This window comes from Malaclemys terrapin, chromosome 2, assembly GCF_027887155.1.
Source record: "Malaclemys terrapin pileata isolate rMalTer1 chromosome 2, rMalTer1.hap1, whole genome shotgun sequence".
Classification (NCBI taxonomy): Eukaryota; Metazoa; Chordata; order Testudines; family Emydidae; genus Malaclemys; species Malaclemys terrapin.
In genome coordinates this window covers 224,360,901-224,386,608 of record NC_071506.1, presented here as the reverse complement: position 1 = coordinate 224,386,608, position 25,708 = coordinate 224,360,901, and the positions used below count along the sequence as shown (strand labels likewise).

Genomic DNA, 25,708 nt, shown 5'->3' with positions numbered 1-25,708 from the left:
ATGAGTGAAGCTTACATATGTAAGTGTTGGCAGGATTGAGCCCTGAGTTGGTGTTTAAGATCAATTATTAAGTTATATAGCATGGTTTGTTTGTTTTTGTTTAGTTAATAAACAGAATTTCAGTAAAAAGAAATGTGTACGGTAGCATAACATCTCTTCAGCCATGGCACAGTTACAGTTTAATATATTTTATTGCAAAATCCATGCTGGTAAAGTGTTCAGTTATCTGCAGAAAAGAACAGAAATATGTATCCTAATAATTTATAGACATGAATGATTTGCTAGAAAACACTTGTCTATGTTGTAGTTTTCATGGACTATTAAGCTTCCCACAAATCTAGCCTTCGAAGCATAAAGAAAGGAACTTGTAATATGTCATAACACATCCTGGAGAGAAAGTAAATAGTTGCAATTTTGTGACATTTAGAGTATTAAGCATTTTTTCAAAAGGGTAAAATATATGTACCAATAATATTGTGCTCTGAGAATTAAGTTTATAAAAGGTTTAATTTCTCAAAGGGATGTTCAACTCTCCAAACACTTTTTATGTGCTGTGGAATATTTTCTGCTCAGCATGGGTATCCAAACCTTGCCCAGTTGAGGGCCTCATTGGCAAGAGCCAGATATAGCTGCCCTCATCTTAATATGCCTGTGGCCAGCAGAGATTGGGTCATATACATGTTGTCTCCAAGATGCATATTAGTGTGTGTGACATTGGCAAGATTTGAACAGTTGTCCACCCTTCATTCATTCCTGTTGTGCTGCGTTTCTTTAAAAAACAAAGAACAAATATTCATATTTTTTTCCCAATATTTGCAGCTAGTCCCATTTCACCTGATATAGTTTCAGAGTTCGTGGTAAAGGATCAAGCATGTGAAATGAACAAAGAAATTGCTGAGAAAACAGAGAAGTATAAGAAATGCAAGCAAATGTTATCAGTAAGTAAAGGCCTGTTTTGGAAAGTTGAACAGAGAGTAGCTACAAGGAATAAATCTCAAACGTTGAAATACTCTTCTCGGCTACTGAACTGTTTGTTCCCTTAATAGTCATTCATATAGCACATATGTGATCATAATAGAAACTTTATCATAAGCAGGTATCTTCATAGTAGAATTTTAAGACCTCGTTGTGTGGGTGCTATGGTATTCTTTGTTGCATGTTTGATTGTCTGCTATTTTTGGGTGGAAATGGAATGTCAGTAATTTTATAAAGCAAATATTGGGGTGAGAACAACCTGAAATGGTGAAATGGAAATATCTGTAAAGAGATCTTCGGAGGCAACTATTTAAATAAAGTGCATTCACTTGTTTCCATTAAGATTACCACCCTATATTTCATGTTTTCACAAACATATTATGCTAATGTTTGTTTACCGTGGTGTGACATGTGCAAGGCAATTGTATTAATTACTTTCTGTGGCGGGAGGGTCACATTTGTGCTGGTTCATTACTGACTTGTGTTGGTCATTTGTGTTGGTCATGCTTTAAAGGAAACCTTTGCCTTTGGCCTTCTGGATGAAAGGTGCTCTGGGTGTTTGCAAAGCTTGCTGGAATGGGTTTTTTATTGAAGTGGATGTGAGACACCTTACAGAGTGGCAGCATGTTTTGAAGAGCAGGAGTAAAACTGTGTGTATACAGAAAAGCTAGAACAGATAAGGGGAGAGAACAATAGCATCTTGTTGAAGACGCAAGAAAGAAAAGTATATTGGACCTCATTGCTATAGTTCACGGTATCCTTGTCCTCTTCAAAGCCTTACCACATAAATAGGGGCCTGTAATCAATCCACGGGGAAGCCACCTGACAATTGTCTAATTTCTGGGAAGCACTGAGTGTTGAATGGTCAGATGATTTAAAAAAAAAAAAAAAAAAAAAAAAAAAATCCATAATTTGTAAAATATTAAGTGATTGATCATGACTTCTGTTATACTATTTTAGGATGAGAAGATGAAATGCAGTGTTTATGCTGATGAATTGGCCAAATTGGAGCTGAAATGGAAAGAACAAGTGAAAATCAGTGAGAGTGCAAAACTCCAGCTAGCAGCAATGGAGGACCAGTATAAAGTAAGCTTATTTGGCTACACATAACTACACATGACCAGGAAGAGACACAAAGTAGAGCATTGAGGAACCACACACACATTTAATAAGAATTCTTTTAGAAAAAAAAATAAGAGTTTTTCTAACCCATCTACTGATGTTCATGTGGGATTTTTGAGCAGGAGTGTGGGCAGGCCTGAGAACAACACAATCAAAGTAGTTGGCCCCTCATCCATGCAAATACAAACCTGTTGGCAGGCTTCATCAGGACCAGTATTTACCTCCCATTGCTAATCTCCCTGGGAGAGATGTATCCCTTACCACTATCATCATCATCATCATCACTCCTGCCCTTTTCCCTTGTACCCTAGCCATGTATCTGAAGAAGAGTCCTTCTAACGTCCCACTGCTACCAGGCTAAATGACGTTGAATAAACACAAAGTGCTGAAAAATGCACACAGTAAACAAACTGAAGAAAATAGAGAAATATTTTTTTGCTAACTTCATTCAATTGTAAAGGATGTTGCATGTAATTATAGTAGGTAAAATATTTTCAGACAGAAATGTGATTTTAAGTTGCTGAGCGTTTTGTGTTTACAGCATAATACATGGGGAAATGATATACATTCCATAATTTAAGTGAAGCAAACTTTTTTTCATGTAGGTTCAGCTGGCAGAAAAGGAGAGAACAATAAAAGAGCTGATATCACATTTGGAGGTCTTCACCAGTGAGAAGGTACTGTAACCATCAGATGTTATGTTTAGTGGGCTCTGGTGCTTCATAGATTCCAAGGTCAGAAGGGACCATTCTGATCCTCCAGTCTGACCTCCTGTAATAACACAGACCATTGAACTTCCCCCAAATAATTCCTAGAGTGTATCTTTTAGAAAAAAATTCAGTCTTGGTTTAAAAAATGTCAGTAATGAAGTATCAACTAATACCTTTGGGAAATTATTTCAATGGTAAATTACCATCAATGTCAAAAAAAAATTTCCCTTATTTCCAGTCTGAATTTGTCTAACTTCAACTTCCAGCCTTTGGATCATTTTATACCTTTCTCCACTAGATTGCAGAGACCACTGTTAAATATTTTTTCCCCATGTAGATAATTATAGACTGGAATCAAATCACCGCATAATCTTCTCTTTGTTAAACTAAGTAGATTGAGCTGCTTGAATCTCTTTCTGTAAGGCACTTTTTCTAATCCTTTAATCATTCTCACAGCTCTTCTCTAAACCCTCTCCAATTTATCAACAATCATTGAATTGTGGGCACCAGAACAGGACATAGTATTCCACCAATGGTTGTACCAGTGCCAGATATAGAGGTAAAATAACCTCTCTACTTTTACTCAAGATTCCCCTGGTTATGCATGCCAGGATTGTATTAGCTCTTCTGGCCACAGTGTCCTATTGGGAGCTCATGGTCCGCTGATTATCTGGCACAACCCCTAAATCTTTTTCAGAACCACTGCTTCTGAGGATAGTCCCCCATTCTGTAAATATGGCCTACATACTTTTGTTCTTAGATGTGTACATTTAGCCTTATTAAAACACATGTTGTTTGCTTGTATCCAGTTTACCAGGTGATCCAGATTCTGAATGAGTGACATGTCCTCTTCATTATTTACCACTTCCCTAATTTTTGTCATCTGCAAACTTTATCAGTAATGAGTTTTATTTTCAAAATGTAGACTAGCATAGGGTCAAGAACGGATTCCTGCAGCTCCCCTCTGGAAACACACTTATTTGATTCCCTATTTACAGTTATATTTTGAGATCTATCACTTAGCCAGTTTTTAATACATTTAATGAGTGCCACATTAATTTTATATTGTAGTTTTTTAGTCAAAATGTTGTGCACTACTAAGTCAAATGCCTTACAGAAGTCTGAGGGAGGAGGGATAGCTCAGTGGTTTGAGCATTGGCCTGCTAAACCCAGGGTTGTGAGTTCAATTCTTGAGGGGGCCATTTAGGGATTTGGGGATAGCTCCTGCTTTGAGCAGGGGGTTGGACTAGATGACCTTCTGAGGTCCCTTCCAACCCTGATATTCTATGATTCTCTGATGCATCAACACCATCACCTGTAATGACCACACTTGTCATTTCATCAAAAAAAATCAAGTTAGTTTGACAAGATGTATTTTCCATAAACCATTTTGATTTGCATTAATTACATTATCCTCCTTTAATACTTCATAAATTGAGTCCCAAATCAGCTGCTTTGTTATCTTGTCTGGGATTGATGGTAGGCTGATAGGCCTATAATTACCCGAGTCATCTTGTTTGGCACAACTATCTTTCTTCCAAACTTCTGGAACTTCCTCAGTGCTCCAAGATTTGTTGAAAATGAACATTAATGGTCCAGTGAGTTCGTCAGCCAATCTCTTTTCAAACTCTTGGATGCAAGCTCTCTGGACCTGCTGATTTAAAAATGTATGACTCTAGTAGCATCTGTCTAACATCTTCAAGAGATACTATTGGTATGAAAGAGTGTTATCACAATGTGATGAGACTATATCATCTATTTCCCCCCCAAATACTGAACAGAAATTTTTATTTAACTTTTTTTGCCTTTTCTGCATTACTATTGATAATTCTACTGTTTCTATCTAGTAATGGACCAATACTAGTGTCAGAATTATTTTTGTTCTTTATATAGTTAAAAACTCCCTATTGTCTTTAACTCTTCTGGCCATAGATTTCTCTTTATGTCCCTTTGCTTCCCTTAATCAGTTTTCTACAATTTCTTCTGATTTGTATTCATTACTATCAGCTTCCCCTTTCTTCCAGTTGCTATATATATATAGTATAATATATATATATAGTATAATAATATATATAGTAATATATATAGTATAATATATATATAGTATATATAATATAATCTGCCTTCACTTCCTCTCTAAACCAGATTGTTTGTTTTTTTTCACCAGTACAGTGTTCTTCCTCAGTTGTGGGATTGTAGCTTTTTGGGGATGTAGTAGGGTGTTCTTAAACGACTCCCAATTATCATTCAGATTTTTCTGATTAAATTCTTCTTCCGAGCTGAAGTTTTTAGCTAACAGTTGTTTTTAGCTTTGTGAAAGTGGCCCTATTAAAGCACCAAGTATATACACTAGTCTGGAATTTATTCTGTTTTCAAATTATAAATGTGATCAAGTCATGATAACTTGTACCTAAGCTACCATTAATTTTTAGTAGGGCTGTCAATTAATCACGTGTTTAGTGCAAAACAAATTAACACTTTTTTTTTTTAAACGAGCATTAATTGCACATCTCTGGAGATGGGACTCAGCTGCCAGGTAGGAAGGGAGGCACGCACTTGCTGCGGTAGCAAGCAGGAGGCATCCAGGGACAAGAGACTCTGTATTATCCAGACCAGAAGTGCACATTACTGAAATGCCTCCTGACTCCTCGGAACCAGTCTTGTGCTCACTCCTTTAGGGTTAATCTATTTATTTGTTTTACATGAGGGAAGGGGGAAGGGCAATTGCCAGTAGCTGTGAGGACGTGAAGCAGGGAAAGGGCGCTTTGGAGCCTTTGCCACAGGAAACCCCCCCCCACCACTCTGGGTGACTCTAGCGGTCTCCTCTCCTCGCCCCTGCACTAATCGCTCGTGATCCTGTCCAGTAGTCTGTAAATAAGAAGCGGGCAGCATTATCTCCCGTAAATGTAGTGATTGACTGAACAAGAAGTAAGACTGACTGGACTTGTAGGCTCTAAAGCAGTGGTGAGCAGCCCATGGGCTGCACGTGGCCTGTCAGTGTAATCCACTGGCAGGCCGCGAGACAGTTGGTTTACACTGGAATGGCCACTTGCGGTTTGCCATTCCCGGCTAATGGGAGCTGTGGGAAGCGGCGGCCAGCACATCCGTGCGGCCCGTGCCGCTTCCCACAGCTACCATTGGCCAGGGACGGTGAACCACAGTCACTGAGAGCTGCAGGCGGCCGTGCCTGCAGACAGTCAATGTAAACAAACTGTCATGCGGCCCGCCAGTGGATTACCCTGACGGGCTGCATGCAGGCCGTGGGTTGCCCACCACTGTGCTAAAGTTTTACATTGTTTTATTTTTGAGTACAGTTACATTAAAAAGAAAAAAAATCTATATTTGTAAGTTGAACTTTATGATAGAGAGTGTACTATCATATTTGCCTGAGTTGAATTGAAAAATACTATTTACCTTTTTTTGCAATGCAAATATTTGTAATATAAAGTGAGCACTGTACATTTTGTATTCTGTATTGTAATTGAAATCAATATATTTGAAAATGTAAAAATCCAAAATAAATGATATTCTATTATTTAAATATATGGTATTTTATTATTGGTTAACAGTGCGATTAAAACTGTGATTAATCAAACTATTTTTTAATCTTGTGATTAATCGCAATTAATTTTTTTAATCGTTTGACTGCCCTAATTTTTAGTTCTGTGATCAGTTCCTCTTTATCTATTAGGACAAATTGCAACACTTTTTGAGTTAGGAAATTGTCATCTATAGTGTTTAGAAATTCCAAGGATTTTTTAAGTAATGGCAGCATGATACTTCCAGCATATGTCATTCAAATTGAAGTCCTCCCATGACCAGAGTTTTTTTTTCTTATACATAGATGCATAAAGAGGTGGTCATCCTGTTCCCTACTGTGATTTGGTGGTCTGTAGCAGACACCAACTACTACCCCGTCTTGTGCTTTAACTGTTAGGACATTGAGCCAAAGAATGTAAGATGATTTTAGTCCTAGTTATCAATGACTTGGAAACAGGTAATGCCTCTTGACATAGAATGCCACTCCCTCTCCCCTTTTGCCCACTTGATCCTTCCTAAAATCAATGGTTATTACCTTTTTAACGTTCCATCATGCGAATCATCCCACTAGGTTTCAGTAGTACCAACTAGATCAAATTTCTGTTCATAAATGAACATTTCCAGTTCCTCTTGTTTGTTACCCAGGTTCCTAGTATTGGTGTTTAGGCAATTCAAGAATTTCTTCTCTTCATATCCTTTGATTTCTTGGTTTTGTTCTCAACATCTCAGTTTTGAGCTGAGAGTGCATATCTTTCCTCTTTTTACTGTCTCCCCTTTTGTTATTAGTTTAACTCCCTCCTGACTACTCTAGCCAGCCTTGGTTAATTTGTTTTAAAGAGATACAGTGGGGAATAGTATATAAAGAAGACCACTCATAAAACATGTAAAGGTAAATTTTAAAATGCAGTAAAAATGAATTAACTGATTTTTAAGTAATAAAAAATAATTTAATGGTGAGATTTCTATAAATAACTTTCTTATTTATCAAAAAATAAGAACCCCAAACCAAAACAAAAAATAGTGAAACATCAAAACATCTGACTTGATATTTGGAAATACTATGTTTAGAAATAATTTTTTTGTGCTATAATAGAATTCCAGAACATTTAATCATATGCTGCATTTAATCTAGTGAAATTTGTAAGGCAGAATCTTTTTATATACTGGCTGTTTGTTTAGCATTAACTGTCATCCATATACTTAGAACAGAATTTTTTCTTTTTTCCTTAGAAATTGGGATAAGTGGGTGTGTCAAATTCTAATCTGACATCTAAGAAGAACAGTGCATATTCATATATAGTTTGATAAATTATTTCCACTGTTGTTTCGTAAGGATTGTTTCTGTTATAACCAGACACACGCATTCACTACCATTGTTGATTATTTCCACAAGCAGCCAGTAAGAGAACAGATTGACAGATGTTACAGTGTGACTTTGATAAACTACAACTCTGAAGAGATCATTATCTAAAAGGACATTTGTATACCTTCTAATGCCATTCCAGATTTTTAAATGTGTTTGAAAAGGAACTGCCACTCTTTCAAAAGCTGGCTTTCTCATAGAGTTCAGTATGTGTATGATTAAAACTAAAGAAATCCATGCTGAAATATTAAAGATGATGTTCTAATGCTGAAAGTATCTTCAGTGTTTTGTAGGGTGATTATTAGTAGGTGTTCTTATTCCACTTCCCAATACAATGTCTTAATCACAATATGATAATTTTTGCAAGGCATTGCTAATGGAGAGAGTAACGTTAGTTAAAAATATGTAAGTACATTCATTCCATGCTACATGAACGACCCAAGATGGAAGAGAAGATATACGTGAGTGGCATTCAGCACAGCAGTTTTATTTAATAAACAGTGACTTCAAGTAATTTCAGTATAGAGTAAACTAGTTGGAAAATGAGAATATTTAACTTATTTTTTTTCTCAAAAGAAACCCAAAAATGCTGTTGATGCTGTTTTTCATACAAAGGAATAGCCAAATACATTGGTGGTTTTCTTTTTTGAAATATGTCTGTACCATATTTCTCTAATTCATAGAAAAGCTAAGTGAACATCAGGATTTTGATAGAACTATTTATCTGGAGGGAATCATTTTTAGCTGGAGGGAATCATTTTAAACAACACACATGAGGAGTGCAACTGTAAAAATATTGTATGAAGCTTATAAAAGCTCGTAATGTAAATATCTATAAATTTGCTAGAACAATTCCAAGGAAGAATCAAAGTGCTCTGCTAGGCTGAAACCATGATTTAAAAGGTTAAGCATCGTACAGTAAACAGCTTTTCAATTTATACTCCATTATCAGTGTTTGTTTATAAATGTCACTAAACATAGCATGCTAAAAATGTTCATTTGTAGTCTCTTCAAACCTATAAAATTACTTAGTTTCTGTTTTATTTACATAGTTATATAGCCTTTGATTTTTTTTAATCAGTCTCTACCCTAGCAGTCCAGCTTATGGCTAAGACTATTTTATAGCACCTTTTACAAGCACTTTGATGTACATTCTATTTTAATCTTAGGTGATGCTGGAATTAAAGTATTAAATGCCATCATGTTTTTAGCAAAAATGTTTCCATATTGTAGAAAAAAAGATAAGCATATGGGACATTTCCACTTTCAGAAAGTGTCTCAGACTTTTAGAAAGTAGACCCTGCGCTTTGAACTTCTTTTGATTGCTCCTTGGGGTTGATAAACAAACAGCCTACAAATTGTAGGACAGAAAAAGTTAGGACAGCTTCTGACTTTTTCTCCAGTGATGTTGTTTTGTTTCTTCTCGAGTTTGAAATGGGTGGAATAAAGGCCCATCCATCTTAAAATTCTTCTCTTACTGAGAGCAAGAAACTTAACCCAGTGGGCCAGAACCTCTGCTGGTATAAATTGGGATAACTCCATTTAAGTCAACAGAGCTACCTCGATGTATACCAGTAGATGATCCAGCCCAATATATCTAGTAAGTTTTTATGCATCTATCAAAAGAGAAATATTTTTAGAGTATTGCATCAAGCCTGTACCTGATTTCTGCATAATCGGGGTGTTCCTAAATTATAGTGTTTTTTTAGATAAAACAAGAATTTTATTTGTGAATTGTTCACAATATGCACATCATCTCAGTTGTAAGGAGAGATCAGTTGAAAGTAGCAGAGCCTCGACATATTTTGTAACAGATTTTTTTTATTTGCTTTGCAAAAGTAGGTATTTGTATGAACAATATTGGTGATTTGGCTTTTTTTATTGAGTTTGCATCTATTGATGATAGAACTTCGAAATAAAATTTCTTACAAATACATTATTAAATATATCGATAACTTAACAAAAACCTGGAGTTACTTAATCAGCCCAGTCAAGTCGTGAAAGGTAGATCTGAAAATTGGCAGATAAATATTGGATTTTTTTTTTAAAAAATTGAAGCTTTTAATTAAACGATGTATTTAATCATAATTTAAAACATTTGATAATTTGACTAAAAATGTAATTAACACATGGAAACTTTTTGTTAATTAGGAACTTGGCAGGAGTCCAGAAAATCAAACTGAAAGGATAACTAAGGGACAGATTTCTCAGCAAGGTGTACATTTTCTCAGTCCATACTCAGAGGAGAGTGGACTGGTTCCTGCAGTGCCAAGTAGACTACCAGTACTGCAGTTTGGAAACCCTTACGCAATCCAGGAAACAAGAGGTTTGTAAAGTTTTATTTTCCTCAGCTTTCTTTTGTCCCACAATTTAAAAATAATGGTGCCATTTTATTTATGTAGAGGTGGGACCGGACTGTTGATATCCTGGCATATAATATGTTTGTCGTAAATGGTTGGATTCATTAATAAGTCTGTCGACTCTGGTCACTAAAAGGAAAATTTTCAAGAGGACACAAGAACAATGGTGTACTCACACCAAGTTTGTTCTAGGTGTGCATTCCGTTTACCAGATTTTGGGCTTTGGTTGAGAACTCCTAGTTTTATGAAATCTAAACTGAAAACATTTGAAATTTTGATTTCATTATTATTTTGATATGACAAAAAGTGTACTAATTGTATTGAACAGAACTTTTTTTTACAAAATAAGAGGACTGTTCTTCTAATTTTTATTTCAGATGGAGCAGATGGTGCTTTTTATCCTGAGGAGCTCCAAAGGCTGCCTGTAAGGACTTCCTGTTGGGAACTGGAAGACAACGTAGTCTGCAGTCAGCCTGCTCGCAACCTTAGTCGGCCTGATGGTCTGGAAGACCCTGAGGATAGCAATGTAAGTTAGCTTACTTTTTTTTTTTTTTTTTTCTTCATTTATTAATCAGCATCCAGGAGCTAACAATTGCTTGGCTATAATAAGCATTTAAAAATTCTGATGCGTTTAAGCATATCAGAACTGAAATTTTATTGAAAAATACCGGATGAGCACTATTTAAGGTGAAAAATGTGCACACAAAATGATGAAAATTCAAGTAATAGAAATCTCTTTTGAATTCTAATACCAGTTTATTTTGGTTTTGGAGTCATAGCCTCTGATTGCTTTAATATTTAAAAAGAAAAAAGTTAACTTATTTCAAGTCCATATTGCTATTTCAATATATAACCATATTCCCATTCCTTAACATTACATACACAGCCTTGCTTGTAGAACACAGATGTTTTTAATTCTCTCACCAGTATATGAAAACTTAATTGACACCGAAGACGAGACAAAAAAGCTGGAGGATTGTATTACCAGTGTTTCTGAATTAAATGTTTGGCATATAGTTTAATGCAAAGTGTAAATTTATGAAGACAGATTTGCAAGAGATACAGAATCAAAGAAATATTTAAACAGAATGAAAATATTAAACATTGAAACAATTTCCATTTTGGCCTTTTACAATCACCAAAAGTTTGAAGTGGCAGAAACTCTTGTCTGTCATCTAAAACAGGGTAAAGTAAAAATGGTATTGTTTGCTAATATATTTTCCAGGGCTTCATAGTGTGACGCTTTGTCTGCAGAGGTCAGAGAGTGCAGGGGGAGGGAATCACATCCCTCCCCCGCGCCACCAGTTTCTTCCAGGGTGGGAGTCGGGCTGAGCATAGCTGAGGTGGATGTGTCTGGGAAAGGCACCAGCACCTAGCGCCCCTGCTGAATCCTACCAGGAGGTGCCTGGAGCAGGGAAGAGAGACGGGGATGGCAGCACAGCTCCCCCAGAGGGGTGTGGGGAAGACCTCTGAGTCCCTTCCTTTCCTGCAACTGTGGGGAATGAGAGAAAGGTGGTGCCGGCTAGGAAGGGTGTGGGGGGCGCAGGGGTAGGGAAAAGGGCCAGAGGTGACACATGTGGCGGTCATGTGTCCCTCCCCTTTAAATTGTGCCACTCCCCGCCACCCCCATCAAGAGTTATGGGTTATCGCTGTTTCTCGGAGTGCCCTGGACTGAGAGCCACCTTGTTACCCTCCTGCCTCCAGTGAGAGGAAGATTTGCTTGTGCTTAACTGAGTATTGGCTCGCCAACACCACCCAAACAATCTCCTTAGGGCTCTGCTACCCCTTACTTTGTCTTGTAAGTTAACAGTAGGTGAGCCCCAGCCCGAGTGCTTCTGAAAGTAGGGTCACCATACGTCCGGGTTTTCCTGGACATAGCCTCTTCTTTGAGCTTCCTTTCTCTGTACGGACGGATTTTTCAATAACAGGAAATTTCTGTGGGTTTGCCGAGCAGACAAGCTGCAGCTGATTGGTCCCTTCCCTGCATCCGCAGCAGGTTGGTCTATTCCCCTGGAAGCCATAGCTGCCAGATCCCGCCCACCCAGGCCCCAGTTCCCAGCCCTGAGAAGAGTGTCCCACAAAGAGGTGCTGAATGACAGCTGTTGCTGCATCCTGGGTTTTTGCCAGCCACCCATGCCAGGGAGTGACAATGCACCCCTTCTAGCATCCCCAGCTCTACGCGCCCCCCCTCCCCCCCGGCAGTGTTCTGTTTTTGGGAATCTGAAATATGGTAACCCTATGGAAAGTGCCCTTCTATATTATCATATGCTTATTATCAAAGGCTAAAATTTAAGAGATTGTAAATTAGGATAATGGAAACAAAAATTGTTGCATATAAAACAAAAACATAGAATGCAAACCTGGGTTTGTGTTTATCAACAGTTACTTTTTCTATGTAGCTAAGTAGATTTTCCCCCCAAGGATTCAGTCTTTTGTAGAGCTAGCTGGTTTTCACTCACCCAGGGTCCAAGAGTTCATGAATACCTTCCGCTCTTCATTTCCTTAGTGAATGGATAACCGTCTTTTTGCTTCTCCTGGTGTGCTGGCTCCAAGTTGCCTTCACATCCTCCTGTTGACTATATGCAAAACAGTGCTTCCATTGTGTTGGCTTACAATGCTTTAATCTACATATGAACCAAGGCAGATAGGTGAATCTACATCCCTTTGTCTGGTGTAACTGTTTGTTCACCTTGCCTGGGACACAGATTTTAAAAGATCTTTTCAGTACATACACAACCTTTTAAAGAACAGGAGTACTAGTGGCACCTCAGGGTATGTCTACACCCAGCCGCTAGTTCGGCGGCTGGCAATTGAAGTTCTGGGTTCGACTTATCGCGTCTTGTCTGGACGCGATAAGTCGAACCCGGAAGTGCTCGCCGTCGACTGCGGTACTCCAGCTAGACGAGAGGAGTACCGCGGAGTCAACAGGGGAGCCTGCCTGCCGCGTGTGGACCGAGGTAAGATCGAACTAAGGTACTTCGAACTTCAGCTACGTTATTCACGTAGCTGAAGTTGCGTACCTTAGTTCGATTTGTGGGGTGAGGTGTAGACCAAGCCTTAGAGACTAACAAATTTATGTGAGCATAAGCTTTTGTGAGCTTATGTTCAAATACATTTGTTAGTCTCTAAGGCCTTGTCTACACTACGAGAGTAGTTCGATTTTACTTAAATCGAATTTTTGGAATCGATATTGCAAAGTCGAACGTGTGTGTCCACACTAAGGACAGTAATTCGACTTTGTGAGTCCACACTAACGGGGAAAGCGTCGACATTGGAAGCTGTGCACTGTGGGCAGCTATCCCACAGTTCCCGGAGTCCCCGCTGCCCATTGGAATTCTGGGTGGAGCCGCAAATGCCTTCTGGGTAAAAAAAATGTGTCCAGGGTGCTTTTGGGTAACTGTCGTCATCCGTCCATCACTCCCGCCCTCCCTCCCTGAAAGCGCCGGCGGGAAATCCGTTCGCGCACTTTTCTAGTCAGTGACAGCGCGGACGCCACAGCACTGCGAGCATGGAGCACACTGCGACCATCGCTGCAGTTGTGGCCGCTCTCAACGCCTCGCAGCTTATCATACACCTTTCCCTGAGGCAGATGCAGATAAGTCAGGCGAGGAGGCTACGTCACCGCGGTGATGGCCTGAAGTCTGAGAGTAGCACAGACCTCTCAGAAAGCAGGGGACCCAGCGCCGAGGACATCACGGTCGCAATGGGTCATGTTGATGCCGTGGAACGGCGATTCTGGGCACGGGAAACAAGCACTGAGTGGTGGGACCGCATAGTGCTGCAGGTCTGGGATGAATCCCAGTGGCTGCGAAACTTTCGCATGCGGAAGGGAACTTTCCTGGAACTTTGTGAGTTGCTGTCCCCTGCCCTGAAGCGCAATGACACCCGGATGCGAGTAGCCCTGACTGTCCAGAAGCGAGTGGCCATAGCCCTCTGGAAGCTTGCAACGCCAGACAGCTACCGGTCAGTCGCGAACCAGTTTGGGGTGGGCAAATCTACTGTGGGGGTTGTTGTGATGCAAGTAGCCAAGGCAATCGTTGATGTACTGCTGCCAAAGGTAGTGACCCTGGGAAACGTGGAGGCGATCATAGATGGCTTCGCAGCGATGGGATTCCCAAACTGCGGTGGGGCCATAGATGGAACTCACATCCCTATCCTGGCACCGGACCACCAGGCCAGCCAGTACATTAACAGAAAGGGCTACTTTTCCATGGTGCTGCAAGCACTGGTGGACCACAGGGGACGTTTTACCAACATCTACGTGGGATGGCCGGGCAAGGTTCATGACGCTCGTGTTTTCAGGAACTCTGGTCTGTTTAGACGGCTGCAGCAAGGTATTTACTTCCCGGACCACAAAATAACTGTTGGGGATGTGGAGATGCCTATAGTCATCCTCGGGGACCCAGCCTACGCGCTAATGCCCTGGCTCATGAAGCCCTATACTGGCGCCCTGGACAGTGAAAAAGAACTCTTCAACTACCGGCTGAGCAAGTGCAGAATGGTGGTGGAGTGTGCTTTTGGCCGTCTCAAGGGGAGATGGAGAAGCTTGCTGACTCGCTGTGATCTCAGCGAAACCAATATCCCCATTGTTATAGCAGCTTGCTGTGTGCTCCACAATCTCTGTGAGAGCAAGGGGGAGACCTTTATGGCGGGGTGGGAGGTTGAGGAAAATAGCCTGGCTTCTGATTACGCACAGCCAGACGGCCGGGCGATTAGAAGAGACCAGCGGGACGCGCTGTGCATCCGGGAGGCTTTGAAAGCTAGGTTCCTGAGTGAGCAGGGTAACCTGTGACTGTAAAGTTTGTGTACAGAGAAGCCGAACCTGCCCCCGTTTCTTTACCCAGTTAATGTTGACTATCCTCTCCAGTTACATACCCCCTTCTCCCCCCCTTCCAACACACGTTTCGAAATAAAATCAGTTCTACTTTGTTAATGAACACCGTTTTCTTTCCTACTGTTTTCGCGGGGATTTTTTAAAACTGGGACGCGGATTGTGGTGCGGAGCGGGTGTAGTGTAGTGACGCAAAGAAAGCTTCTAAACTCAAGGATTGACAGGCTCCGCTGTGCTGGGCTGGTTCTTTCAACGGAGCCTGTCACCCCTCCTGATCGGGACTGTGTGTATGGGGGGGCTATGTGACTTTGTGGCAGGGGGAGGACGGTTACAGATCTCCTGCTGTGTGGCTCTGTGATCCTGCATAAGGACCGCCGCTTAAGATCTGTAACTGCCCTCCCCCGCCACAAAGTCACAGAGCAACCCACCCCCCACTACAGAACATGAAAACCACCTCCCAGACTGACCAGGGCAACTAGTCACTGCACTGTGTATGTGCCCTGCTGCTGTACCTGCCCCCGCCTATGTACCCTGCCAAAGGTGACTGTCCTGTCCAATTACCATCCCCCTTTCCCCCCCTCCTCCAAAAGAACATGATGGAAACATTAGTTAACAGAAACATATTTTTTATTATCAACTACACATGGAACTGGGAGGTGAAACTTGGACGGGGGCTTGTGTCAGGCGGGAAGGAAAGAACTTGTCAAATTTTGGGGAATGAGAGCCTTCTGCTACTAGAGCTCTCTGCAGGGGTGGAGTGAGAGTTTGCGTGGACTCTGCCGCCTCTCCTTCTGTGCACTTTGGGTGAGGGGGGTATGGGACTTGGTGGCGGGGGAGGGCGGTTAGAGATGGACTGCAGTGGGGCTCTGTCCTCCTGCCTCCGTTCCTGCAGAACATCCACAAGGCGCCGGAGCGTGTCCGTTTGCTCCCTCAGTAGTCCAAGCAGGGTTTGAGTCGCCTGCTGGTCTTCCTGCCGCCACCTCTCCTCCCGATCCATGTTTGCTTGCTGCATTTGGGACAAGTTCTCCCGCCACTGGGTCTGCTGTGCTGCCTGGGCTCGGGAGCAGGCCATAAGCTCTGAGAACATGTCCTCCCGTGTCCTCTTCTTCCTATGCCTAATCCTCACTAGCCTCTGGGAGTGTGATGCCAGGCTAGGTTGTGAGACAGTCGCAGATGGGGCTGTGGGAATGGGAAATAGGGAGTGAATTCCTCAGAAAGATAAATGTAGTTGTGAACAAAGAACATAGTCTTTCTCTGTGAACAAGACCATGCACAGCACCTATCACATGCGCACTCAGCACAAGGTCGAATTCTCGGCCTTCGCATTCAGTGCCTGGGGTCTTGCACAGCACATTTGAGAAGCGTGTCAGGACAACGGAATTTCTGTTGCAGGCAGACATGGTAAGCCGTAGACTCGTGGCAGCTTAAAACTTTTATATTAGCAATGGCCTCATTTCACATTGAAATCAATGTCGGTCCCTGCTGCCAGCAATCCGGCAAGCAGGAACTCTGCTCCTGTCCCACACCCTCGCGGCTGTCCCCGGGAACGATCCCTTTCGGCTGCCCCTCTCCCGCCTCCACCGCGTGGCTGCAAACCAGCAGTTACAGTTCTGTAAAGGAACGGTAAAGCAGTCCCAACACTAACATTCCCCTACCTCATTCAAAGCAGGTCACCATGAGCGACATCACCCTCATGAGGATCTCTGACAGCGAGAAAGAGAGAATGCTCCGGGAAAGCCTCCAAAGACCAGGGCCGTATGCCGCCCTGCTGTGCAGAGCAATGATTCCCGAGTACTTGCTTGTCTCGTGGCGCGGCAACGTGTCGTACTACGGAGGACCCAATAAGGCCGCTCTCCCCAGGAACCTAATGCAACGGATTTCCAATTACCTCCAGGAGAGCTTCCTCGAGATGTCACAGGAGGATTTCTGCTCCATCCCCGGACATATAGACCGCATTTTACTCTAGCTGCTGTAGCAGTGACTAAACAGTAGAGCGGCTTGGGCAGGACAATCATGCAAAACTGGACATTGCTAGATTTTTTTTTCAATAGTTGCACTGCCCATGACTGAACCGTTAAGCGCCTAGGGCAAACTAATCATGAGAAACCCATTTTTTTAATTGTTAATATTCCTGTTCTGTTAAAAATAAATGTTTAGATGTTTACAACACTTACTGGCTGATCCTTCCCCAGATTCTGTGTCCGGGGTAACGGCTGGGGACGGTTGGTAGGGGATCTCTGTAAGGGTGATGAAGAGATCCTGGCTGTCGGGGAAATCAGCGTTGTGAGTGCTGTCGACTGCCTCGTCCACCTCTTCTCCTTCCTCATCTTCCCCGTCCGCTAACATGTCCGAGGATCCGGCCGTGGACAATATCCCATCCTCAGAGTCCACGGTCACTGGTGGGGTAGTGGTGGCGGCCGCACCTAGGATGGAATGCAGTGCCTCGTAGAAACGGGATGTCTGGGGATGGGATCCGGAGCGTCCGTTTGCCTCTTTGGTCTTCTGGTAGCCTTGTCTCAGCTCCTTGATTTTCACGCGGCACTGCGTTGCATCCCGGCTGTATCCTCTCTCTGACATGTCTTTAGAGATCTTCTCGTAGATCTTTGCATTCCGTTTCTTGGAGCGCAGCTCGGAAAGCACGGACTCATCGCCCCACACAGCAATGAGATCCAAGACTTCCCGATCAGTCCATGCTGGGGCCCTCTTTCTATTCTGAGATTGCACGGCCATCACTGCTGGAGAGCTCTGCATCATTGCCAGTGCTGCTGAGCTCGCCACAATGTCCAGACAGGAAATGAGATTCAAACTGGCCAGACAGGAAAAGGAATTCAAATTCAAATTTTCCCGGGGCTTTTCCTGTGTGGCTGTTCAGAGCATCCGAGCTCGTACTGCTGTCCAGAGCGTCAACAGAGTGGTGCACTGTGGGATAGCTCCCGGAGCTATTAGCGTCGATTTCCATCCACACCTAGCCTAATTCGACATGGCCATGTCGAATTTAGCGCTACTCCCCTCGTCGGGGAGGAGTACAGAAGTCGAATTAAAGAGACCTCTATATCGAACTAAATACCTTCGTGGTGTGGACGGGTGCAGGGTTAATTCGATGTAACGGCGCTAACTTCGACATAAACGCCTAGTGTAGACCAGGCCTAAGGTGCCACAAGTACTCCTGTTCTTTTTGCGGCTACAGACTAACCCGGCTGCTACTCTGAAACCTTTTAAATATTCATCCATCCATCTCGCAACTATTACGAGACTCAGTATGACATAAACTTTTATTAGATACCTCACTTGACCCTCATTGGATAAATACTACGAAAGCAATGTGTTGGATCTATTGAGTTTGTCAGGCCTGTCAGGAGCTACTGTTACTGTTGGCATTGAGGAGTTTTTAGGGTCAAACATATCTTTTAAGGGATGTTAGGAATCTTTATTTTTTTGTTTTATTTGGTTAGCTCAAATACTCTCGTATAAAAAAGAAAAATGAGGGTTAGTGAACTGGTTTATGAAGAAAACTATACTTAAACTATATATTAAAACTATATGTATGTTTTAATTTGAACAGGTTTTTTTACTGTGTTTCAGTTTTTAGATGCTGTTGCTACTTTAAGAAATATTTCAGAAATAGTTTTCTACAAAGTATTGTGCTCTTTGCAAGTACGGTGGTATCATGACCTGTTTCTCATTTAGTCTAGTTTGCCACATTTAATTGCTATTAACCTTTGCAGAAACTGATCAGTGTTCAGACAGGCATGATTTTAGCCTTGGTGCTCAGCACCTATAATGGAGAAAAATGTATTTCTTCCTCCTGCCTTTTGAACCCTATGTCCATTATTGTGAATAATTAGGGAAACTGTCAGAACTATTGCAGCCTAGTTAAGGTCTGGAATATCAGCTTTGTGCTGTTGCCCACCTTTTCTTCACATTTTGCATATTTAATCTGATCATTCTTGGCATAGACATTACTTATGACAAGCCCTTCTCTTCTTGAGTCATCTGCTGCAGTTTAATTAGCAGAGTGTTCTTCCTGATCTATGTGTTTTGCCCTTTCGCAAACCCCAGAGAAACAGTGCTAGAGTCTTGTGCTCATTTGCTGACACAGCTTAGATTTTGTAATGAGATGGAAGGAACCTAATATGCTCAAATAGGAAACAACTTCAGGTAAATGTGTCAAGAAGATACTTCTTTTCTCAGATCAAATAGCAATTTATATTTTAATATACTATAAGAATTGATATTCTTCCTGTCAAATGGAAATAGACTGAGAATGGTAAAACATAATTAGTTTCCAAATAAAAGCGAGAGGGGGATATATGTGAATAAGTCAAAATTCTTCTTCGAGTGCTTGCTCATGTCCATTCTATTATAGGTTCCATTGTAGGTGTGTGTGCTCGACACATGCACCGGTGTCGGAAGTTTTTCCCTCAGTATATCCGTAGGGTACTGGCTCTGGTGCCCTCTGGAGTGACGTGTATATGCACTGGTATAAGAGGCACCATTGGCTCCCCCTCCATAGTTCCTTCTTACTGCCTGTGATCGTGCTGGAACGTCTCCTTGCCTCGGCAAGCTTTCCTATCTCAACTGTGCCTAGTAGCGAATTCGTTGTATATAGTTGTGAAAGTTATATAGTTTAATAGCTCCCTTAGTGTAAAGTTAGAATTAGTTGGTTAGTCCCATACGGGACTTAGCTTAGGGATGGGGGATGCCCTGGTCCCCGGGCTTCAAGCCTTGCGACTGCTGCAAAAAATCTGTGCCACTCAGTGATCCTCATAGAAACACTGCCTGAAGTGTTTAGGGGAAACCCGCATGAGCGGCAAGTGTCGCATTTGCAAGAGCTTCAGGCCGCGGACAAAAAAGGAGTGGACATTCGTCTTCGAGCACTCCTTATGGAGTCGGCCCTCGCACCAGCCTCGGAGCTGATAAGATCGGTTTCTGCTCCAAGCACCGTGGCCTCAATGCAGAGCATGCTGCCGACACCAACTGCTGACCGGCGCCAATCCTCATCCACGGTACTGGCTAAAAATGCAAAGAAGGGCCAGGAGAGGGTGTTCACATACATCCCATAAAGGGAGGGAGAGAGCCAGAGGAGAGCAAAGACCCACGAGGGGTGGCTCTTCCCCTCCGGACAGTTGTCAGGCTCCAGCTCCCATTGAGCTGCTGAGCCCACTTCCAGACCTGCTCGTTGCTCTGGGAAGCAGCAGAGGCACACTGCACCTAGTGGTGCTGTCCACGCCTGCCAGTGAAGTGCCCCGTTCGAAAGGTAAACCTGCCCTGGTCTCCATTAGTGCGGCACCACTCACCGCTGCAGGGGGCACCCTGCCGGCGCTCGCCTGAACAGCGCCACCAGTCCCTGGATGGGGGTTGGCTTACTTGCCAGAGTTCCTGGTCAGTCCCTGGACTCTAGGCAGTGTTCCTCCGTCATTGGAGTCCCATCACCAGTCTCTGGATTGCCAGTACGGATCACCACGAGAATGTCAACGGTCTCCGAGACATCAATCCTCTCACTCTCGGTCCTGGTTTACGGAGTGGCAAAGTGTGAGGCATTGATCACCAGGGTATTGTTGCTGATCCGCCCGTCACCGGAGTCGCGGCATTGAGACCCATCGTCCCAGTGGAGGTCTGCAGAGAGAGCCGACAGGAATGGAGTAGATAGGGGGCCTCAGAACCGTTCTGGTTCCCCAGACAAGTCTCTCCCTCCTTGGGCTCAGACAGTGAGGAGGAAGTATATAGAGCCAGAGGAGGAAGACCTGCCTGCAAGCCAAGGTCACCCACAGGGGACATTGGCATTCCCCTTTGGGCCACCAGTGGCCGCCTGGCCACTCTGGAACCCCTGGGGATTTCCCCAACCATCGCAGGGGCATTGGTTGGTCGCAGGGGCACCCGAAAGACAGTTGGTGACAGTCTCCTGCCCACCACCTGACTTGGATGTGGAGTCAGAGCAAGCTCCCCAGGGACAGACTCAGCTGAGGAATCCTTTGGCAGAAGTAGTGGAGTTGGCAGACCCACCTGTACCTGCTGCCTCCTTATCTTTGACAGATGAGGTGATAGTGGGGGCTTCTCATGCAGTCCCCCAGGATGGTGCAAGGGCCCACCAAGAGCTTTTGAAGAGGGTGGCATCAAACTGGGGCTGGAAGCTGAGGAGCTGGCAGAGCCCTCAGACTCCCTGTTCAATGTATTAAGTGCCCCTCCAGGTTGGCATTGCTAGTACACGAGGGAGTGATGAAACTAATCAAGGCCCTGTGGCAGACACCCTCCTCCCTGCCCCCCATCTCTAAGCAGGTGGAAAGAAAGTACTACGTCACCGCTAAGGGTTTTGAATATCTTTATACTCATCCTGCCCCACACTCACTGGTTGTGTCAGCAGCCAATGAGCACAATAGACCAGGCCAATTGGGGTTGACTCCTAAGAAAAAGGAGGCAAAGAGGCTCGATCTTCTACGTCCAGCCTCCAGCTGAGAGTGCCCAACTATCAGGCCTTGCTTGGCTGCTGTGATTTTAGTATTTGGCAGTCCATGGCTAAGTTCATGGACTCACTGCCAGAGGAGTCCAGGAAGGAATTCCCAGCTATCCTCAATGAGGGCAGGACTGTGGCCAGGGCAGCCCTCCAAGCGGTCTCAGATGCAGCAGATTCTGTGGCCCAGACCATGGCTTCAGCTATTTCTATGAGGCATGCATCCTGGTTGCAGTCGTTGGGCCTGTCGTGGAGGTTCAGCAGTCCATCCAGGACCTCAGATTGCATGGCCTGGCACTGTTTTTGGAATGGACAGTCAGTAAATTACACGGCCTAAAAGCCTCCAGGACTACCTTGCGCTCTCTGGGCCTTTACACGCCGGGGCCTGAGAGGAAGCGGTTTAAGCCGCAACAGTCCTGCAGGTTCGGGACCCAAACTCAACCAGAACCCGTCCAAAAGAAGGGCAAGGCTGTAAGTGCCGGCAGACCATCAGCCGGCCCTTTCATCTCACTCGAGCTCTATCTGCAACCAACCGGGTAATAAGCAGGCATTTTGAGGGTGCGCTCGAGGGCGACCTTCCAGCCTGTGTCCTGGATCCAGCACCTCTGCTTTTTTCCAACTGTAAATAGTGGCAGGGAGGAGAAGACAATACCTGAGTTGTGTGTGCATGTATGAAATTAAATGGCTTTGATGTCTCGGAAACAGGATGGTGCAAGCCCACAAACTGGCTTGAAAACCAGCAGGACAGTGTTTGAATTTCAGCTTGTAAATGTGATAGAAGATGGTTGTCTGACCACCACATTATAGCCTCCCCAGTCTCACCCCAAAACTGCTTATCTTGAGAAACAACGTAAAGAGCTTGAGGGAATTGTTGTAGTCCTGATAGTAAATAAGAGTGCTCATTCTGACAGTATTCTAGATAAAGTAGACTTGTAGCCAAGAATGGGTGGGAAAAAATTCATGGTCAGGGTTGACTTAGGGGCAAAGTTATTGTCTGAGTTGGAGACTAAGGCTTGGTCTACACTAAACCCCCAAATCGAACTAAGGTACGCAACTTCAGCTACGTGAATAACGTAGCTGAAGTCGACATACCTTAGTTCGAACTTACCGCCGTCCAGACGCGGCAGGCAGGCTCCCCCGTCGACTCCGCGTACTCCTCGCGGCGAGCAGGATTACCGGAGTCGACGGGGAGCACTTCTGAGTTCGATTTATCGCGTCCAGACTAGACGCGATAAATCGAACCCAGAAGTTCGATTGCCTGCCGCCGAACCAGCGCGGTAAGTATAGACAAGCCCTGATAGAAGAAGTTGCATAGGCAGTCAAAGCAACTGACAATATCTTTTCCCCTCCTCCCTGAATTTCTGTATGATACTAGCCACTTAAACCAAACTTTACATAGGTGGTTACTAATTGTTTCTCATTTTCTGGGTATCCAGCTTGATACCATGGGATCTGATTTGCAGAACTGCTGAGTTCTCACAGCTGCAACTGAAGTCAATGGAGCTCTGCTTTGAATGTATTTATAAAATCCTATATAATGCTGAATTAGGATCTAATTTTTTCAGAGTAGGTGTATCAAATTGGGCACCCAAAATTAGAGGAAACTTTTGACCCAAATCTCTCTGTTCCTCAGTTCCCCTCTGTAAAATGGAGATTACACCCTCTCACCTCAGAGGGGTGTTCTGAAGATAAATAAAATATTTGTGAAGCACTTGAATGCTACAGTGAGGAGTGTCCTAGAAAGGCCCATGAGTGGTGTTTGAATAATATGCAGTAAAGTCAAGAGGCCACACACTGAACAATGAGGATAAAACAAAATATTTAATAGCTGCTAAGTGAACACCATCCATCCTGTCCACTGAATGAGGCAGGAGCCTTGTGGAAAAAATATGTGATCATGTAACTAAAGATTGTATCATAATGCATATGCACAAAGGGGTGAATTAAGATAGCACAGGGCACTTTTTCCTGACATTTCCTAACTCGTCTGATGTCAGCATTGTTTCATTTTCTGTTTCTTCTTGGTCAAGGTGGGGCAGTTTGAACTGGATATTGCATCCTCCAAGAGAGAGATGGAGACAAGAAAACAGACAGTGACACTAGTCTTAAAATGCATGTTAGGGAATGATCCTGCATTGGTATACATATGGACTAGATGTTCTAATAGGTCTTTTCCTTCCCTAATTTGTGGGAATCCTTGATAAAGAGACTAGTAAGCTCTCTAGTTCACTTTCTAGAAAATGGGTAAGCCTCTCCGATGGCGAATACTTTGAAATAAGAATGTCAGCAAAAGGACAAGTAAAACAATGGTTGCTTTGTTAGGAATAAAATCTAAAAATACTAATGAAGGAAGCCTATCAGCAAAATTTGGTATTTACAATGTCTTGCTTTGTTATGTGTAAAATACATAACCTCTGCACAAATAGATATTTCTGAAATATGGTAATTTAATAACCAATAGGATACGGTAATTCTTGGGTAAAAAAATATATGACAGAAACATTATCTTGATTAAGTGGAGTAGTAGTACTGCACAAAATATTCCAGAGACTCTCTCAGAAATAATATTTTTCTGGTAGAGAAGAACTTGAGGTAGAATCTGCATGTATATAAAGCCCATATCATAAGAATACAAATGCAATATTTTGGGTGCACTACTTGTCTCTAACTTTGCCATCTTCAAAATGCTGGAGAGATCAGAGAAGCAGTAATTCTTTTGGGGTAATTGTAATGGATAATTTCATCTTCTCATGCAGACGTCTGATTTAATCATATGTTTTAGAGCTCAGTTTACCAAGAGCTTTAAACTTTTATTTGATAAAAATCTTATTGTGATGGAAAACATAAAATATTTGAGCTCTATTTGATTTTTTTTCATGGTGGTTTGATGAAAAATGAATTGATACAGAAAAAATAAGAGTTCAGAAATCAGCCCTTTAGAAATTTTTCTGTACTGGATTTTTTTTCTTTCTTTTATTTTTTTTTTTTTGGGGGGGGGGGGGGGAGGGGACGACTTTTTGCAAGAACTCTAAAGCACTCTGGGACCCGTCATTTGTCCACATCATTGCTCCTCTTGTGCAGATTCCTAGAATATCAGGTATGCATGGGTAGTGTTTGGCTATAGGGCATTTTATAGTAGTTTAGCCATAATGGAGAATATTTGCACCAAGGCAAACCCTTTGAATTTGATGACCAATTCAGCAGGCGGTGCAAATACTGTCACTCATTTCCAGGGAGGGAAGGACAGAGAGACAACCTCCTTCTCAAATATCCCTCTAGCCTAGAGGAAATTCCCTGAGCAGGGAAGAGAAGACCAGGAGTTAAAATCTTACCTCTTCTAATTGTAGTTGAAATTCCCATATAATTCACTACTCTTAAGCTAGGCTAAGTCCATGAACCCCAATATAGAAGACTGTCATGGAAGAGCTGTTAACACTTGCCCCCATTTCCATTTTCTAATAAGTTAGCAGAGAGTTTATGCAACATCGTTGCAGGCCTGTAACTCCAGTTTTATTCACAGCATCACGCTGCCTTTCAGAGTCACTAAACAAGTTTGGGCTATCCTAGCTCTAACCATCATAAATCAAACTTCTCCCGCAGAGCTAGGGATCGAATTGAGGATTCCTTATTACCAATGTTCTAGTGTTAAGTAGTAAATAGTTGTAACTCACTAGGAGTGGGAAAATGTGTATGACAAGTTTTCCTCCAATGGCTGGTCTACAGAGCAACTAGCAGTTCCATCTGACTTTCTAACACAAAACTTAAGCAGTGACCTCTGCAATGTTACAATGGAATAACCTTTCAAATACATGGCATATGTGACAGTCAGATGTGCTGATCTGTTGGTATAATTGATATAAAAGCATATGAGGTTTTGCACTTAGAGTGCAAATTTAGCGAAGATGGGGTATACTTGGCCTTTTGGTATCTGCTGGAGATGGAAGGAGAGAGCTTTATGGAGTGTTGAAGTGTGTTATCAAAAGCATTGTAGGCAATATGGGAGTGAAAATAAATGCAGAGTGTTTCCCATTAATTTCTTCTTTCCATTCTTTTAAGGATTTGGGTGAATGGAACATGTCCTGCTTCAACCGTAACTCCCACAAAACATTGTTTTGTTTGTTAATTCATGTGTAGATTGGGTTGAACAGCACATCAGGACCAGTTTCAGAGAAACTGTTGCTTAATATCAAATGTTGTTGTCTTGGCACATCTTAGTCTGGCACATACAAGAGAGTCTGCTCTTGACATAGACCTTTATAACAAATTGTTCTAGGACCTACAGTAGGTGCTAAGTTACTAAGTAACAGTGACAAGAATATAATTGTTAGACATTCTGGGAGAGGAAATCATTCCTAGAGG

General features: G+C 42.7%; 1 protein-coding gene across 4 annotated transcripts in view; it reads left to right on the top strand.

The window, feature by feature from the left end:
• TAX1BP1 (Tax1 binding protein 1) overlaps positions 1–25,708 on the top strand; it is a 99,539-nt gene that overhangs the window by 62,468 nt on the left and 11,363 nt on the right. Inside the window, exons 12-17 of one of the 4 annotated variants that reach the window (XM_054020074.1) lie at positions 820–938; positions 1,936–2,061; positions 2,703–2,774; positions 9,862–10,036; positions 10,448–10,596; positions 16,568–16,882. In XM_054020074.1, coding sequence (XP_053876049.1) covers positions 820–938; positions 1,936–2,061; positions 2,703–2,774; positions 9,862–10,036; positions 10,448–10,596; positions 16,568–16,867 — 941 coding nt within the window. In that variant the 3' untranslated portion in view covers positions 16,868–16,882. Of the gene's footprint in view, positions 1–819; positions 939–1,935; positions 2,062–2,702; positions 2,775–9,861; positions 10,037–10,447; positions 10,597–16,567; positions 16,883–25,708 lie in introns of those variants that run through there. The other 3 variants (XM_054020075.1, XM_054020076.1, XM_054020077.1) reach the window with 3 other exon arrangements.